This window comes from Phalacrocorax carbo, chromosome 14 (assembly GCF_963921805.1).
Source record: "Phalacrocorax carbo chromosome 14, bPhaCar2.1, whole genome shotgun sequence".
NCBI classification, from domain to species: Eukaryota; Metazoa; Chordata; class Aves; order Suliformes; family Phalacrocoracidae; genus Phalacrocorax; species Phalacrocorax carbo.
This window is the reverse complement of record NC_087526.1, coordinates 13349064-13363711: the sequence shown is the minus strand read 5'-3', so window position 1 is coordinate 13363711 and position 14648 is coordinate 13349064. Positions and strand designations below refer to the sequence as shown.

At 45.8% G+C, this 14648-nt stretch overlaps 1 protein-coding gene across 1 annotated transcript; it reads left to right on the top strand.

Annotated features, from left to right (window-relative positions):
- Positions 1-922: 922 nt before the first annotated feature.
- ACTR5 (actin related protein 5) lies at positions 923-12694 on the top strand. Its single transcript, XM_064465767.1, has 9 exons — positions 923-1507; positions 2974-3203; positions 4056-4225; positions 5090-5307; positions 5643-5825; positions 8354-8476; positions 9026-9165; positions 10060-10192; positions 11607-12694. Exons 1-9 carry the CDS (start codon positions 1121-1123, stop codon positions 11859-11861), a joined length of 1839 nt encoding a protein of 612 aa, XP_064321837.1. The 5' UTR covers positions 923-1120; the 3' UTR covers positions 11862-12694.
- Positions 12695-14648: the final 1954 nt, after the last annotated feature.

The following is a 14648-nucleotide window of genomic DNA, read 5'->3' as shown; positions in this document are numbered from 1 at the left end:
TGGCGGCGAGGTCTGGCAAGCAGGCCTGGCCTTCCTTCCGCCACCCTGGCAGGATGGCTCCTGCCCTGCATGCCCCTGGGGCACGGATCCCACAGACACCCGTGGGAAGGGCAGAAGCTGAAAAGCGGCTCTGCTGAGAAGGACCTGGGAGTGCTGGTGGGCAACAAGTAGACCATGAGCCAGCACCGTGCCCTTGGGGCCAAGAAGGCCAACATTGTCCTGAGGTGCATAGAACGGAGTGTGGCCAGCAGGGTGAGGGAGGTTCTCCTCCCCCTCTGCTCTGCCCTAGTGAGGCCACATCCGCAGGGCTGCATCCAGTTCTGGGCTCCCCATTTTAAGAAGGACCGGGAACTACTGGAGAGTCCAGCGGAGAGCTACCAAGATGATCAGGGGCCTGGAGCATCTCCCTTGTGAGGAAAGGCTGAGAGGCTTGGGTTTGTTCAGCCTGGAGAAGAGAAGACTGAGGGGGATTTTATCAATGCTTATAAATATCTGAAGGGTGGGTGTCAGGAGGATGGGGCCGGGCTCTTTTCAGTGGTGCCCAACGCCAGGCCAAGGGGCCACGGGCACAGTCTGGAACACGGGAAGTTCCCCCTGAACATGAGGACAAACCCCTTCCCTGTGCGGGTGCCAGAGCAGGGGCACAGGCTGCCCAGAGAGGCTGTGGGGTCCCTTCCCTGGAGACATTCACCCCCCGCCTGGACGCGGCCCTGTGCCCCTGCTCTGGGGGTGCCTGCTCCAGCAGCGGGTGGGTGGGATGATCTCCAGAGGTCCCTTCCAACCCCCGCGATTCTGTGACTCTGAAGGGTGAGGACATCTCACCACCTCCTTCTTCTGCGAGATGTGCACGCTGCGTGCCCCCAGGCCTTGAGGCAGCCCCCGCTGTGTCCGTGACCTCCCAGGGCGGCGGGTTTTCACTGCCAGGCAGCGCACGGGCACCGGGGAGGTCTCAAGGCCCAGGTTTAACTCGGCGTGGCAGAGGTCGCGGGTGTCCCTGCGTGCGAGGGGAGCCGGGGGCCGCAGCCACCAGCCGGCGCTGCCCCCCGCCCCGCCGCGGCCCGGAACGAGTGTCGGTGCCCGCGTTCCCGGCCGGAGGGAGCCGGAGCGCGAACGGCGCAAAATGGCGGCGGCGGCGGCGCGGGTGTTCGCGTTCCGCGACGCGCGTTGGGTCCCCGACCCGGTGCTGGAGCCGAGCGCGGCCGTGCGGACGCCGCAGCCGGTGCCGCTGGTGATCGACAACGGCTCCTTTCAGACGCGGGCGGGCTGGGCCTCCGCCGACCCCACCGTCCCCGCCGAGCCCCTGCTACGGTTCCGCTCGCTGGCGGCGCGCAGCCGCGGGACCCGCGGCGGGGCCGGCGCTGAGACGCAGGTGGGCAACGACCTGGGGAGCCCCGAGCCGCTGCGCTGGCTGCTCCGCTCGCCCTTCGACCGCAACGTGCCCGTCCAGCTGGAGCTGCAGGAGCTGCTTCTCGACCACGTCTTCCAGCGCCTCGGCGTCGCCTCGCAGGTACCGGCGGGCGCCGGGCCGGGGCGAGGCCCTGGAGGCGCCGGTGAGACCCGGCCTGGCCGGGAGGGGCGGGGGTGTGCCTGGGCGCGGGGTGGGAGGGGGGTCCGGCATCACCCCGGTTGTGCGGGGAGGCTGTGTCGTTCCCCCGCTCCTCGCGGGTATGTCCCGCGCTTGTATCGGGAATAGTGTGGCCCGCTGGAGCAGGGCAGCCATCGTACCGGGCACTGGGGAGGCCCCACCTCGAATGCTGGGCTCAGGTTTGGGCCCCTCGGGACAAGAAGGGCCTTGAGGGGCTGGAGCGTGTCCAGAGAAGGGCAGCGGGGCTGGGGCAGGGTCTGGAGCACAAGTGTGCTGGGGGGCGGCTGAGGGAGCTGGGGGGGTTTAGCCTGGAGAAGAGGGGGCTGAGGGGAGCCCTTCTCGCTCTCTGCAGCTGCCTGAGAGGGGCTGGAGTGAGGGGGGGGGTTGGTCTCTGATCACAGGTAACAAGTGATAGAACAAGAGGAAATGGCATCAGGGGAAGTTTAGATTGGATATTAGGAGAAATGTCTTCACTGCAAGAGCAGTCAGGCCCTGGCACAGGCTGCCCAGAGAGGCACCAAGGCACCGTCCTTGGAGGTGTTCAGAAAACATGTAGATGTGGCACTTCACAGGCTATGGTTTAGGAGGCCTGGGGGTGTTGCGTTGATGGTTGGACCTGATGATCCTAGAGGTCTTTTCCAGCCTTAATGATTCTATGATTCTATACTCACAGCCCAGATGGCCGGGCCCAGAGCAACCTGCTGCGGCAACCCTGGCTGGGCCAGGTACTCCCCGGGGGTATCTTTTGTACCCCACTATTCTCTTAATTTCTTCATACTTTTGTGGTAAAATGGAAGTGAGAGGATACAACTGCAGGGCGAGAGGTTTGGACTGCAGCACCTTGGCAGACTGTGGCTGTGAACCAGTGTCCAGGATCAGATTTCGAGAAGGACATTAAATATTATTAGTTTTGCATAATGCTCTTAGTAGTAGTGCTCGCTGACTACTTGTTTTGTATACCCAACTGAGCTGAGTTGCTCCTCAGACCATCAGGCCTTTTGCCTGCTTGACAACGCCAGTTTGAAAGTTTTACCTAATGCTGAACTAAACTTCCACCGGTTTTCACTCACGCTTCACCTCCTCGTTGCATAGGTTTTTGGTTACTTAGGTCTTTAGTAATTCCTATATGCTTTTAAAAATTCATTCTCCTCCACCCTTAGGAGTTTATTCTGTGGTTGACTTAACACTGCTGTAAAGAAGACTTCTTTTTTTGCTCTCTTAAGCACTAGATATAATTTAACTTACATGATTAATAGCCTGCACATAAAGTGCTTTCTCATTGTTACTTTGGCAGAGTTCTTGCTGATGTTCAAAAGCAGAAGCAAAGATAAGTACCCGTGGATTTTCTTTTCATACCTTTATTATTATTCTTTTCTTGTCTCTTACAGGGTTGTGTTGATCATCCAGTAGTTTTGACAGAAGCAGTGTGCAATCCTCTGTATTCAAGACAAATGATGTCAGAGCTCCTCTTTGAATGTTATCAGGTGCCAAAAGTGTCCTACGGTGTGGATAGCTTGTACAGTTTTTACCACAACAGGAGGCAGAACTGGCCCTGCAGTGGTTTGGTAATATCTTCAGGTTATCAGTGTACCCATATTTTGCCAGTCTTAGAAGGCAGGTGAGTTCTTGGTGTCTTAAGTACAATGCAGCCTCTCTTTGTCAGTCATTGATTTTCCAGTGTTCAGTTACCTGTTCCTCTAGCATTCAGTGTTCCGACTCCTGCAGTATACGCTTTTATCAGGTCTTAATTTATGCTGAAGAAAAAAACTAGGTCTGCAGATTTTGCTAAGTTTTGCTGAATTTTGAATGGAAGTAGTAGTGCTGTCCTTGTATGTATCTTATTTTTAGTTGCTCCTCATTTATAGATCTATACTTTCAAAAGTTGAAGGGGATATCTGCCCCAACTAAGATCAGACATTAAAAAATGTATGCTAGGTTTTAAAGCAGCTTTGGGGCAAAAGAAAGTGCTCTGTGAGATTTTTGCAGTTCTTGAGGCTTTTATAATTCTGATTTTGCTGCTGTATTGCTCTACTCTTTTTTATTTTAGCCTTACTGCGGGGAATGGCTTTATGATGTCTAGCAAATACTTCAAATTTTCTTGGGTTACACCTGGCCAACTGTGAAATGTTACAAAGGTTAAAGGGACTACTTTTAGCTCCACTAACTATCACTTTCCTTCTCAAAACAGAACATTTCCTTGCTGTAGCCAAAATTATTTAGCGTTTGGATTTTTTTAAAGCAGAACAGAAGTTTTCAGAAAGTATCTGCAAAAAACCAAGCAGTGATTGTGCTTTTTGTCTGAGAAAAGCAGATGTGTTAGATCCTCTGCTAACTGAATCTTGAAATATATATCTGTGAATATTCACCTGTATACTTGACATGTCGGAAATTAACTAACACTTGGGAAAGTAGGTGGTCTGTTTTATGCTGAACTTGTGGTTCTCTCAGTTGTGTCTCTTTGAGTTTTCAGGTTGGATGCTAAAAACTGCAAACGTATTAATCTTGGAGGGTGTCAAGCAGCCATGTATCTCCAACGCCTCCTTCAGCTGAAATACCCAGGACATTTTGCTGCCATCACTCTCAGTCGCATGGAGGAAATATTGCATGAGCATAGCTACATTGCAGAGGACTATATAGAAGGTAAACCCATCTGTTTTCACCGCTAGATTTTACCAGTTTACCACTAGATAGTGTTCATCCAAACTTAGTTTTGTCCTCTATATCCCTTGTACTCAAGTTGGCTGGGGTTCTGGCAGAAATACTCTAGTACTGTTTTGCTTTCTTTATAGCTGTCTTTCTGATAATCTACCTCATGGGAAATGCTTGGCAACAGTTTCAAATTTACCATTAAGATAGAAACAAAATAAATTACAAAAAAGAAAATCTGTATTAGTTCAAATTTCTCTGTGAATAAACATTGGGATTATTTCAGAGGAAAATACTTTAAAATGAGTTTATTTTATTCATTACTTCCAAGAAAACATTAAATTGGTTAGGATGATTTCTGCATCTGGCCATGTTTCTTATCTCCTTTAAGGTTTCCAGAATTGCAGAGGGCACTTCTCATGACTTTTTGTGAATTAAAGATGTTTTAAAATTTCAATGGTTAATGTCATCTCAAGTAGTGGCCGAAGAAAAGTGTTTTCTTAAATTTGTCACTTATGAAAGAGCCTGCAGGAGTCCTTAGAAATGTGTGAGAACTCTCCCTTACCTTGGGAAGAAAGAAGAGACATTAGCGTGCACTTCCCACTTCTTAGTACGTTGTGTTTCCTGCATGCTGGAGATCAGAGCACTAAGAACCACGTGCAGTGAGTATGTGACGGGAGGGCAGTGTTCTGAGGGGGTAGCTAAATATGGGGGCAGCTCCCAAGAGGTGACAGAATCCTAGGGTGGACCGTTGTTGCCTTCGTTCTTCTAAGTTTGAACTTCACGTGGAGCGCGTACAACATATGAGTCATTGTTTTCAGCCTGGCAAAACAGTTATTTTGCTTTCAAAACATTCAGAACTACAGAAGTGGCGGTCTGCAGAGTACTATGAGAACAACGTGCACAAGATGCAGCTGCCTTTCTCTAACAAACTGCTGGGAAGCACTCTGACATCAGAGGAAAAGCAGGAGAGGCGGCAGCAGCAGCTACGTCGGCTTCAAGAACTCAATGCACGTCGTCGAGAGGAGAAGCTGCAACTTGACCAAGAGAGGCTGGACCGGTTACTGTACGTACAGGTAATCAAGGAAAGTTTTCTGTGTGATCTTGTGGGAGGAGGGCTGGCTGCCCTTGGACCTATATCAGAAGGTCATGAATTGCCGTAAGGAAGCTACAGCTGTCCTGTGTGGTTTCTGATAGGAGCTTTTTAAGGTTACTTGCACAATAAAAGAGAGAGATGCAGAGGATGCTTCCAGGTTCTGAACAGTACTCCTTTTGTGAAATATCTTGAACGCTGCCGAAGCGTGCACGTCGTAATATCTAGTAATGAAGGCAAAGTGTCTGTACACACACAGTTGACAGGTAGTTGATTACCCCATGTTGTGCATCACAGCTAACTCTGATCTGTCTGCAGGAACTTTTAGAAGATGGTCAAATGGATCAGTTCCACAAAGCTTTGGTGGAGCTGAACATGGATTCTGCAGAAGAACTTCAGTCTTACATCAACAAATTGAGTCAATCTGTTGAACAAGCGAAGCAGAAAATCCTGCAGGCTGAAGTCAATATTGAAGTAGATGTTGTGGACAGCAAGCCAGAGGTACAATGTTTTCACCAAGTTAATCTTCTTATGTCGGAGAGAATAAGTTTCTATGCTTGAAAATGTGCCCTTTCAGACTTCTAACATACTGTTAATTTGCCAAGTTGTTAATTTGGCAACTGCTTCCCTCTTTTCCAGCTTTCCTATGCAGCTACAGAAAGCAACAGTTTTGGTTTTACCGAGTGGCTGAAATCTATAATCCTTGTGCTGTTCTGCACTGTGCTCTGGGACATATCATTTGATTCCATGTAGTTCTAGGCATAATCTTTAGGCTTCCTAACAGTAGCTGAAGTATATAGTTATATGAAATCAGTAAGTTTTCTTAAAAGTTTCTTGCACGTCTTGGAGAAGAAGAAAATACCCTTACTGGGTCAGAGGAGGTACCGCTGAAGGGACTGCTCCTTCCCTTTGTACACTTATTCCTGGCAGCATACGCCAGCCACAGTCCTTACTTAAAGTTGACTTGATTAGGGGGTTGTAAATGCAGCAGCTAGCATAGTGATTTTGTTCATACTTTAAACGAACTTCTAACTCTCCTGTTGCATTAATTTTGGTGAAATAAATGGGCCTGGTATAGTAAAGGTTTTGTCTTGGGTTTTTGGTTTGGGTTTTTTTTTTTTAGTGTCTGACAATTAAATGACCTGGAGTTTGAAGTACTTCAATTTCAAGTGGTTATAAGAACAGTAATAAAGATAGAGAAAAGCCTATCAAGCTTTTTGTTAAAAAAAAAAAAAAGTTTTAATTTCTGTTTCTCCCTTTCAGGTGCAGAGAAATTTATGGTGAACAACTAACCCTTTGCCTTCTTTTAGGCTATCTTTTTTTGGGGCAGTTAAGCAGCATATTCTGTTCTGTTTACTTAACAATGAAAGATTAATTGCTACACTTGGTTGTTGGAGTTGTCTTGAAGATGAGGAGCTTATTTGTCTGCTTTGCCAGACTAATACAGGCCCAGCACATAGCAGCTGCTTCTAAGAGATGGTCTAAGGCTGTTTGTGCGTTTGGTTGAAATTGCCTTTCCAGTCACATGAGAGCTTTTTCAGTTATATCAGTCTTTGCTTAGGAAAAGGTAGAGGAAAAAAAGAAAATTGCAGCCTAGAGGAGAGTGGTGCCAGATATAGGAGATCTTGTGTCTTAATGGAACTTGAGATGTAGCCAAAACCAGCAGGTGAGCTGCTATCATCTTGGTTATATTTTGCTTTTCCTTAACAGGAAAGTTTGTGTAAGCATTAGAATGATTGTGTTTGAGCAAAATGGAAGTAGATCGTGGGCTTACCATTGTGGTAAAGAAACGTCTTGCCTTCTGTCAAAAAAAATGTAGTAGGAAGAGATAATTGAAAGACTGTCAGCAGCTCCTTGTAATTTTGCCCAGTGGTTGCGCCCAAGTTCCAACACGCCTGTTTCGGATCCCATGCTCCTCCTTGGTACTAGGTGTAATCTCAGACCTCGGAATGATTCGGCAAGCCTTTTTGTACGGTCTGTGCTTTGTGAGAGAGCCTACAATTATCACCGAAACCATTTGTGAAGATGGGCCATCCCTCTGTGGCCATGTAAAGGAGGCTGAAAGCTAATTAAGTTTTCCTAGGGTCTGTGCCAAATCTTCAGCAAAGTTCTATGTTTCTTTCTGTTGCTACGTTTCAGACAAAAAGAAAATTAAAAAATCATAAGTGTTGGAGATGACTTCAGGTGACTGCCATTCATTTGCTCTAACAATGAACAGTGCTTAAACTTCAGTTTGAGCAATTGCTTGACTTTTAAGTGGACCTAAGCTAGGGATTTCAGAATGTTGCAGTGATCTAGCTTTATCTTATCCTGGCATTGCTTGTCAGACATTACAACAAATGTTTCAACTTTAAAATAACAAAATCAAATCTGTAGCAACAGAATCCCAAAGGTAACATTGTAACACAAAAATAAAGCCTATAATTAAAAGCTGTTCCTGCTTCACAACAGTGAAGTACTCCAGGGTTTTGAGTGATGCTGGGGCTTTGGGAGCATCTTCACATCTGTGTAAAATAGAAGGGCTTTTGGTATATCCCATGTGCAAATGCTAGGTTGCTGAAACTGTCAAAAATTGTGTGGTGGCTTTGTAGCTAGCAAATATTTGTTTTCCAGTCCCACACAAGCAAGGCAGGGAATTTAATGGTAATTATAGAGCAGCTAGAGCTGCTGGGAGTGCACCAAGTTTTAACCAACTTAAAAAGCTATTTTACTAAGTTTTAGTATGTTGTTATATTTAGCACATGGCTGGGTAGGATCCTGGCAGCCAGCCTGTTGACGGAGGCCTTTAATTTCTAAAGTGGCAACATGATAAATATATTGAAAAGTGTTTGATTTTTATACTTTGAGTGAATGTTTGTCTTAACTCCTGTTTTCTAGGTTGTTCACCATTTTTATTTTTGTCTTCAGTGCTCTAGAACAGCGTATTTGGTTTCAGGCATGTTAAAGAGTTGAGATTTGAGGGAATTGGGGTTGAATTTTCCAAATGTGTCACCTGAGCTAACCTACCTTAATATACCTTCTGTTTCCAGACTCCTGATTTGGATCCATTAGGCAGTGAACAGTCACTGGAGGATGTGGAAAGTATTAACGAGTTTGAACCTTTATTTGCTGAGGAACAGCCTGAAGTTGAGAAGCCTGTTGCTGCAGTGCAGGTTTGATTTCTATATCTACACCTCGTGCCAGAGGTTGCTCCCTCCAAGGTTGCCCAGCAAGTCTGCTAACATTTCTCCAAATGCAAACATGGTTTGCCTGCTCTTGGAAGAGAGGCTTTAACTATCTGAACAGGACATTAAGAAAGGAGAAGTCCTTGCAATCTTAGCTCATGGTTTAGAGTGTGAACGTATCCCCTGTGCTCACTCCGCAGGCAGTGCCTTTTGTAGCAGTGCCATGTTATTAAGGGAGAAGAAAGCCCTGCTCATGTCTTTGTGTGTGTGATCAATAGCCCAGTATCACATTCCAGTGGACGCAAGTCTCAACTTGTGAGGCTGAGCCTTAGGGTTGAGTGGCACCAAACAGAATAAAGTATAGGAAAAGTCCAGCTTCCTTGGCCTTTTGGAACTTTTTACAGCATGGCCCTTTCTCTGAGAGAGCTTTATGATCTGTGGGTTTTGTACAGAATTGTTTGGAAACTTTGCTTATTTTAGAATATTACTATTCTTTAACATAATTTTTCAGCACTGTCTAATCTCATCTTTTTAAAGCCCGTGTTTAACCTGGCAGAGTACCACCAGCTTTTCCTTGGCACTGAAAGAATCAGGGCTCCAGAGATTGTCTTCCAGCCCTCCCTGATAGGAGAAGACCAGGCTGGTATAGCAGAAACCATGCAATATGTCCTTGAGAGGTGGGTTGAAAAAGCTACTTGGCACTTACTTCAAATAAGGTAGTCTTGTTTTGATATCAGCTCTTGCAATACTGGTTACTTAACAATAATATGAGAAAATATGTTTGAATAGTTCTTTTTGGTGGGGTTGAGTGTTGTAGGTGAGACATATCTTCTTGTTCTGAAAGCCACGTGTAACTCTGCTTGTCTTATGTCAGATGGCTCCAAAATTTTTGGTTGATTATTCCATCAGTAAAGAATTTTTAGGCACACATCTCCAACATACGTGTATTTATAAATTACATACAGGTGCTACTGAACTGGTGTATAATGTACATTTTAAAATGTACACAAAAATAGAAATTAAAAAAGGATGAGATAAAGGTGAAGTACACACTAATTTAATTAATTTATTTATTAACGGTACAAAAAATATCTTCTTCCTGCACCCCAGTGGATTGTCTTGCACACACCCCACCTTGGAGACCCCTTGTAAATACCCATCCCTTGAAACAATGAGCTGGCAGTCTCTGTTTTTGCGAGACCAAATCAGGGATGACATTTTTAAGTTATGATATAAGCACACTTGCTGGACAACGATTTTCAGACAACTTGGTATTAGCAAAATGTCACCTCTGAACTGTATGAACATACGAGATTGCATTTTCTAAAATGTATAAATTCTAGCTCTATGGACTTGTTGATTTGTGGGGTACAGCACACAGAGTGCTTTAAGGATTTTCTTTTGCCATTCCCTGGATTTCCAGAAAACAAATAACGCAGGTTTTCATGCTAGGGAAGTGAAGGAAGTTTCTCAAAGTGAATCCTGAAGTCAAGGTATCACCCCATAGCTGTTCAGTTCAGAGGGAGAAATGTCCCTGAGAAAGACTGAAGTTGATTTTCTGTTCCTTGTAGGTATTCGAAGGAGCAACAAGCTATTCTTGTCCAGAATGTTTTTCTCACTGGTGGAAATACAATGTACCCTGGACTGAAAGCCAGAGTCCAGAAGGAACTCCTTGAAATGAGGCCATTCCAGTCATCTTTTCAGGTATGTTTATTGACGAGATGGTTACGTGAACCGTCCTTTCATCAGTGTTCAGAAGTAGTTCAGGTTGGGAGAGGTACAGAGCAGGTGTATTTACAGCATGGGAATGGAGAGTGTGTTATGGCAGGACACTGAAAACAGCTGTTTTGACCTGAGAAAATGAAGGTTAAGCAAAAATACTGTTGCTGTCTCTGGAGACATTGGAGTAGATGCCTTGGGAAAGGAAAACCTGCTTCAGCTAAAGGACCATGCATACAGAAGTGTGTTTGGCTGGAAATTTGATTTCTTAGGATTAGGACAGTTACTATCTGGAACAAGCAACCTTTGTTAGGAGGAGTTGCAAAACCTGTGCTTCAAAACAAAGTTATGTGTTCAGTTTGCTACATGTAATGACTGCCTGGGACAGCAGCAAAAGAGGCTCAGTGAGTGTCTTACAAACCTGCAATCCCTTGCTACGTTTTTAGTCACAAGCACGTTACAAGCTGGGCAAGTCCCAGAGTTTGCCATGCATTTTGTAAGGAGACTTGCAAGAGTCACCCTTGCTGTTCTGAAACCACCCTGTCTTCTCAAGTCTATGAACTTCCTGAATAGAAGATCAGGTTATAAACTGGGAAGAGAAGAAAAATCACTGCAAATATAATCTTGTGATTCCACAACCCTTGTTTTGAACAGTTACTGTATGTAGCTGTGAGCCAGGGGTGACTGACAGAAACTTAGGTACAGCCATATACTTGGTAGTTTTAGGAAGGTTAGTGTTTGCCAAGTTTTGAGTGTGTAACTTGTGTCTATAGGAAGAAAATAGGCTTGTTTTCTTCTGCTTTTAATGTCACTGCTTTTAACTGAGTCAGACCTTCCTTCTTTCCATTAAAATGCGTTCTGTAGTACGGTCCTATCAGAATTCTGTCACTTCACCGATACCGCACTTGGGATTTACACAATGCCTGGTCTAGCAAGCCCGTAGCTGAACCAGGAGAGCCATTCATGCTACAGTAATGGGAATAATTTAAACTGAAGTATGAATCTATACCAGTGGAAAGAGCATGTGTGGTCCTTTCCCACATACAGCGGCTTCTTAGCCTGCAGTATTCCTCCCTGCTGAAGTTTTGCTGGAGCACTTGTTTTGGAGTACCAGCAACTCTTCCAGCATTGGCTTCTAGCTGTGAGGGCTGTTGGTTGCAAATGTGATACACCCGTGTGCTTTTTCAACCTGTAGAAACACAGCAGGCTCATGGAGAATTGAAGGTGAAAACACACTTCAAATCTATTCCTAACATTATTCTTCCCCAGAGGCACTGAATAATCGGCTCAAACTTCTGAAATTCAGTGGTTTGTGTCATATACTACTGTAATCAGGGTAAAAAGAGCTTTTCTCTGCTGGGTTGAATTGATGATGATGTCCTGTTTTCCTTCCATCCAGGTTCACCTCGCTTCCAGTCCTGTTTTAGATGCCTGGTATGGAGCTAGGGATTGGGCAGTGGAACACATGACCCGTGAGGAAGGCTGGATAACCAGAAAAGACTACGAAGAAAAAGGGGGAGAATACCTCAAGGAACACTGTGCTTCAAATGTCTATGTTCCCATTCGCCTTCCAAAGCAGGCCCCACGGACAACAGAGGCATTAGCCCCTAGCAGAGTGACATCCAGCGCAGGCAATCCTTGTGAGCAAGCGTAGCGCCGCGCCCTTGTCACAGACTCTTGGATGGAGATAACAGTGCAGAGAAAAGAAGAGTTACTGGGCTGCAGTCTGTAACTCATGGAGTGCAGGCTTCAGCCTAGCCGTGCTGGCTGCTCAGAGAGCGCTAAGCATCTCATCCAGTCACTTGAACGAGGAGGACAAGCCAAGCTGGGGCATCAGCAGGGACGGTCGTGGCACTTGCAATGCTTGGTGCTGCTCAGGCACAGCACAGGACTGTGCATCAGCAAGGAGGGACAGAAGTGTGTTCCAGAGAAAAATACCATCCTATAACCTTTCATAGTAAGACTCAGGGTTTTTTGAGAGTGTATGTTTTACAGCTTTTTTTATTTAATTAAAATGTACTGCTTTTATTGCATGATCCAGAAGCTGGGCTTGTATCAAGCGAGTCAGTCCAGCAGGTGTCTCCCTCGCCCGTCGCAGTGAGTGTTTGTCAGGACATGTTGGTCAGGACACATCTTGCTGCTGGAGGGGCTGGTCGGTGCCTTTCCTCCTGAGGCCTCCTGCACTTGTGTCTTGTTTGATTTCCTGCCTGCTAAACCGCTGTCGAATAAGGTGGGATTTTAGATACTTTTTGACTTTATTTATGTAAGTAATATTGATGTCTTGGTTGAAACTGGAGACCTGGTCACATAAAGCGCTATTCAGCTATAAAGACAGAACCTGCCAAAAGGCGCAGTGCAGAAGGACAGCCAAATCTTGTGCAGTCCTTCGGTCGTTTTATAGGAGTGGTGGCAAGGCAGCTCTTGACTGATGGGACTTTTTTTATCAAAGTTGTTTTAACAATAAAGCAACCTTTTTGCTTTGCCACTGACTTATGTGTTTCAGTGATTTGACCTCTTTATAGACTTCAGCAATAGGATGTATTTGATTGGTTGTACCTTGCTGAAAAATGCAGGTTTGCAGCCAGGCTGCTGTCCTGCTGCACAGTGTGCTCTAGCTTAAATTTGACTGGGGATTCGGTTCTCTCGCACAACAATTTGCTATTGCTTTCCCAAAAGAATAAATGATACTAAATGCTGAACTGAAACCTAATCAGGCTCCATCAGTTTGGCAAGAGCTATAAAGCATTAGGCTGGAAAAGGTGAGACTGTGGGGAAAATATCCAGAGCATAACTGGTATAAAGAAGGTGAAGAGGCTGAAGAGCATAAAAATAAGTTGTCATCTGGCGGGTTCAAAAGAAAGGACATGAGGTGTTTGTTGGTGTTGAAGTAAGGAGTTTGTTGCCACAGGATGTGATACACACATTTCTGGATTCAAAAAGTATTACCCAGACCTACAAACTAAAAAAAATCTGCTGTCAGACATGGAGGTCTTGCCTGTGTGTAGGAGGTCCTGCGGTCATGTATTCCTCAGTGTATGAGGGAAGTGTTACAGACCTGGTCTCATAGAATCGTAGAATGTCCTGAGTTGGAAGGGACCCACAAGGATCATTGAGTCCAACTCCTGTCCCTGCACAGGACAACCCCAAAACCGCCACATGTCTCTGAGGGTGTTGTCCAAGTGCTTCTTGAATACTGTCAGGCTTGGTGCCATGATGCCTCCCTGGGTTCCTGCAGCACCCAGCACTGGTCATTCTCAGGTGGGATACAAGTCTTGGTGGACCTTTGCCAGGGTCCTACAGGCTGTTGGGCAGGGGGAGAAGAAGGGAGCTTGCTGCCTTCAGGTAACCTCAAGTTTGGACTATTGATCCTATCCCTAGCTACCTGGAGGCATACTAATTTTCAGGACCATTAAGGCAATTTTATGGGTGGTAAAGAATGTGGAAAAACGTGCTGTGCTGAAACCCGGCAAAGTTACTCCCCAACGAAGTGTCTGCTCTGATCTCAGTTCGTATCAGTGACCTGGAATAGACTTCAAGATGTGCCATTGCTATTTGACCCCTTTCTGACGCATCTTTAGCTGAAACAGCAGAGTGGCTACTCAAGATATAGAAATCTGTTCTGATACTTGGTGTTGGTTGCTTAATAGATAAGAGGGTGTTGTGCATAAAACTGTTCCAGAGTGAAGGCCTAAAAAGGTGTCTGTAGAGGGTGGTTGCGTTACTTCTAAATGTTTGGCCAGTTTGTGCCAACCACTTCACTTGCATTAATTCAAAGCAGAGCTGTCTAATTCTGTACAGAGATGCCAGATCAGCTGCTTAAGCAGCTTCAAGGAAGCATAATTTTATAATCTCCTAAATATTAGCTGTTAATTTGTTACTTTATCCCCACAATAGCTGGAGTAACTGACGAACTTGGACAATGTGATTGCAGTCAGGCTCTTCCGAATGTGCCGATGGGCTTTCAGTTGCATGGAGTAGCACCATGAAAAGCGTGAATGTTGCAAAACGGGATTAATTTTACCCGTTTAAGTTCAGTTCCCTGGTACGAATTGCTACGTGAGCATTGGTGCCGGCAGGAAAAGAAAATGTAGTGCTTGGTGCTGAGGGCAGGAGGACACAACAGTGTTCCAGCAGTGTTGGTCAGAGCCCATGTGGAGCGCCACCATTGTGACGCTTGTGGCAAGGTTTTTCCCATACCCATGTGCAGATTTTGGTTGTTTTCCATATAACAGGCACAGGGATCACCAAACCCAGGAGGGGCTTGGACTGTTCTTCTGTGTGTTGGCTTATGCCACCTGAGAGGGGAGCAGGTCAACAAGGCGCCTGCTTGGCTCCCTTTTTAATGGGACCTCTGGTCTGTGAGGAGCAGTAGGAGGAATTGTTACAAGGAGAGAACTGTTTACTGGGGGAAAAAAAATCAGTCCGTGCACGGGAAGCTTGA

Coding starts and splice junctions, on each gene's coding strand:
- ACTR5 (XM_064465767.1), top strand. CDS start 1,121: ATGGCGGCGGCGGCGGCGCGGGTGTTCGCGTTCCGCGACGCGCGTTGG. Junction 1,508..2,973: donor GCCTCGGCGTCGCCTCGCAG/GTACCGGCGGGC, acceptor TGTCTCTTACAG/GGTTGTGTTGATCATCCAGT. Junction 5,826..8,353: donor TTGTGGACAGCAAGCCAGAG/GTACAATGTTTT, acceptor TTCTGTTTCCAG/ACTCCTGATTTGGATCCATT.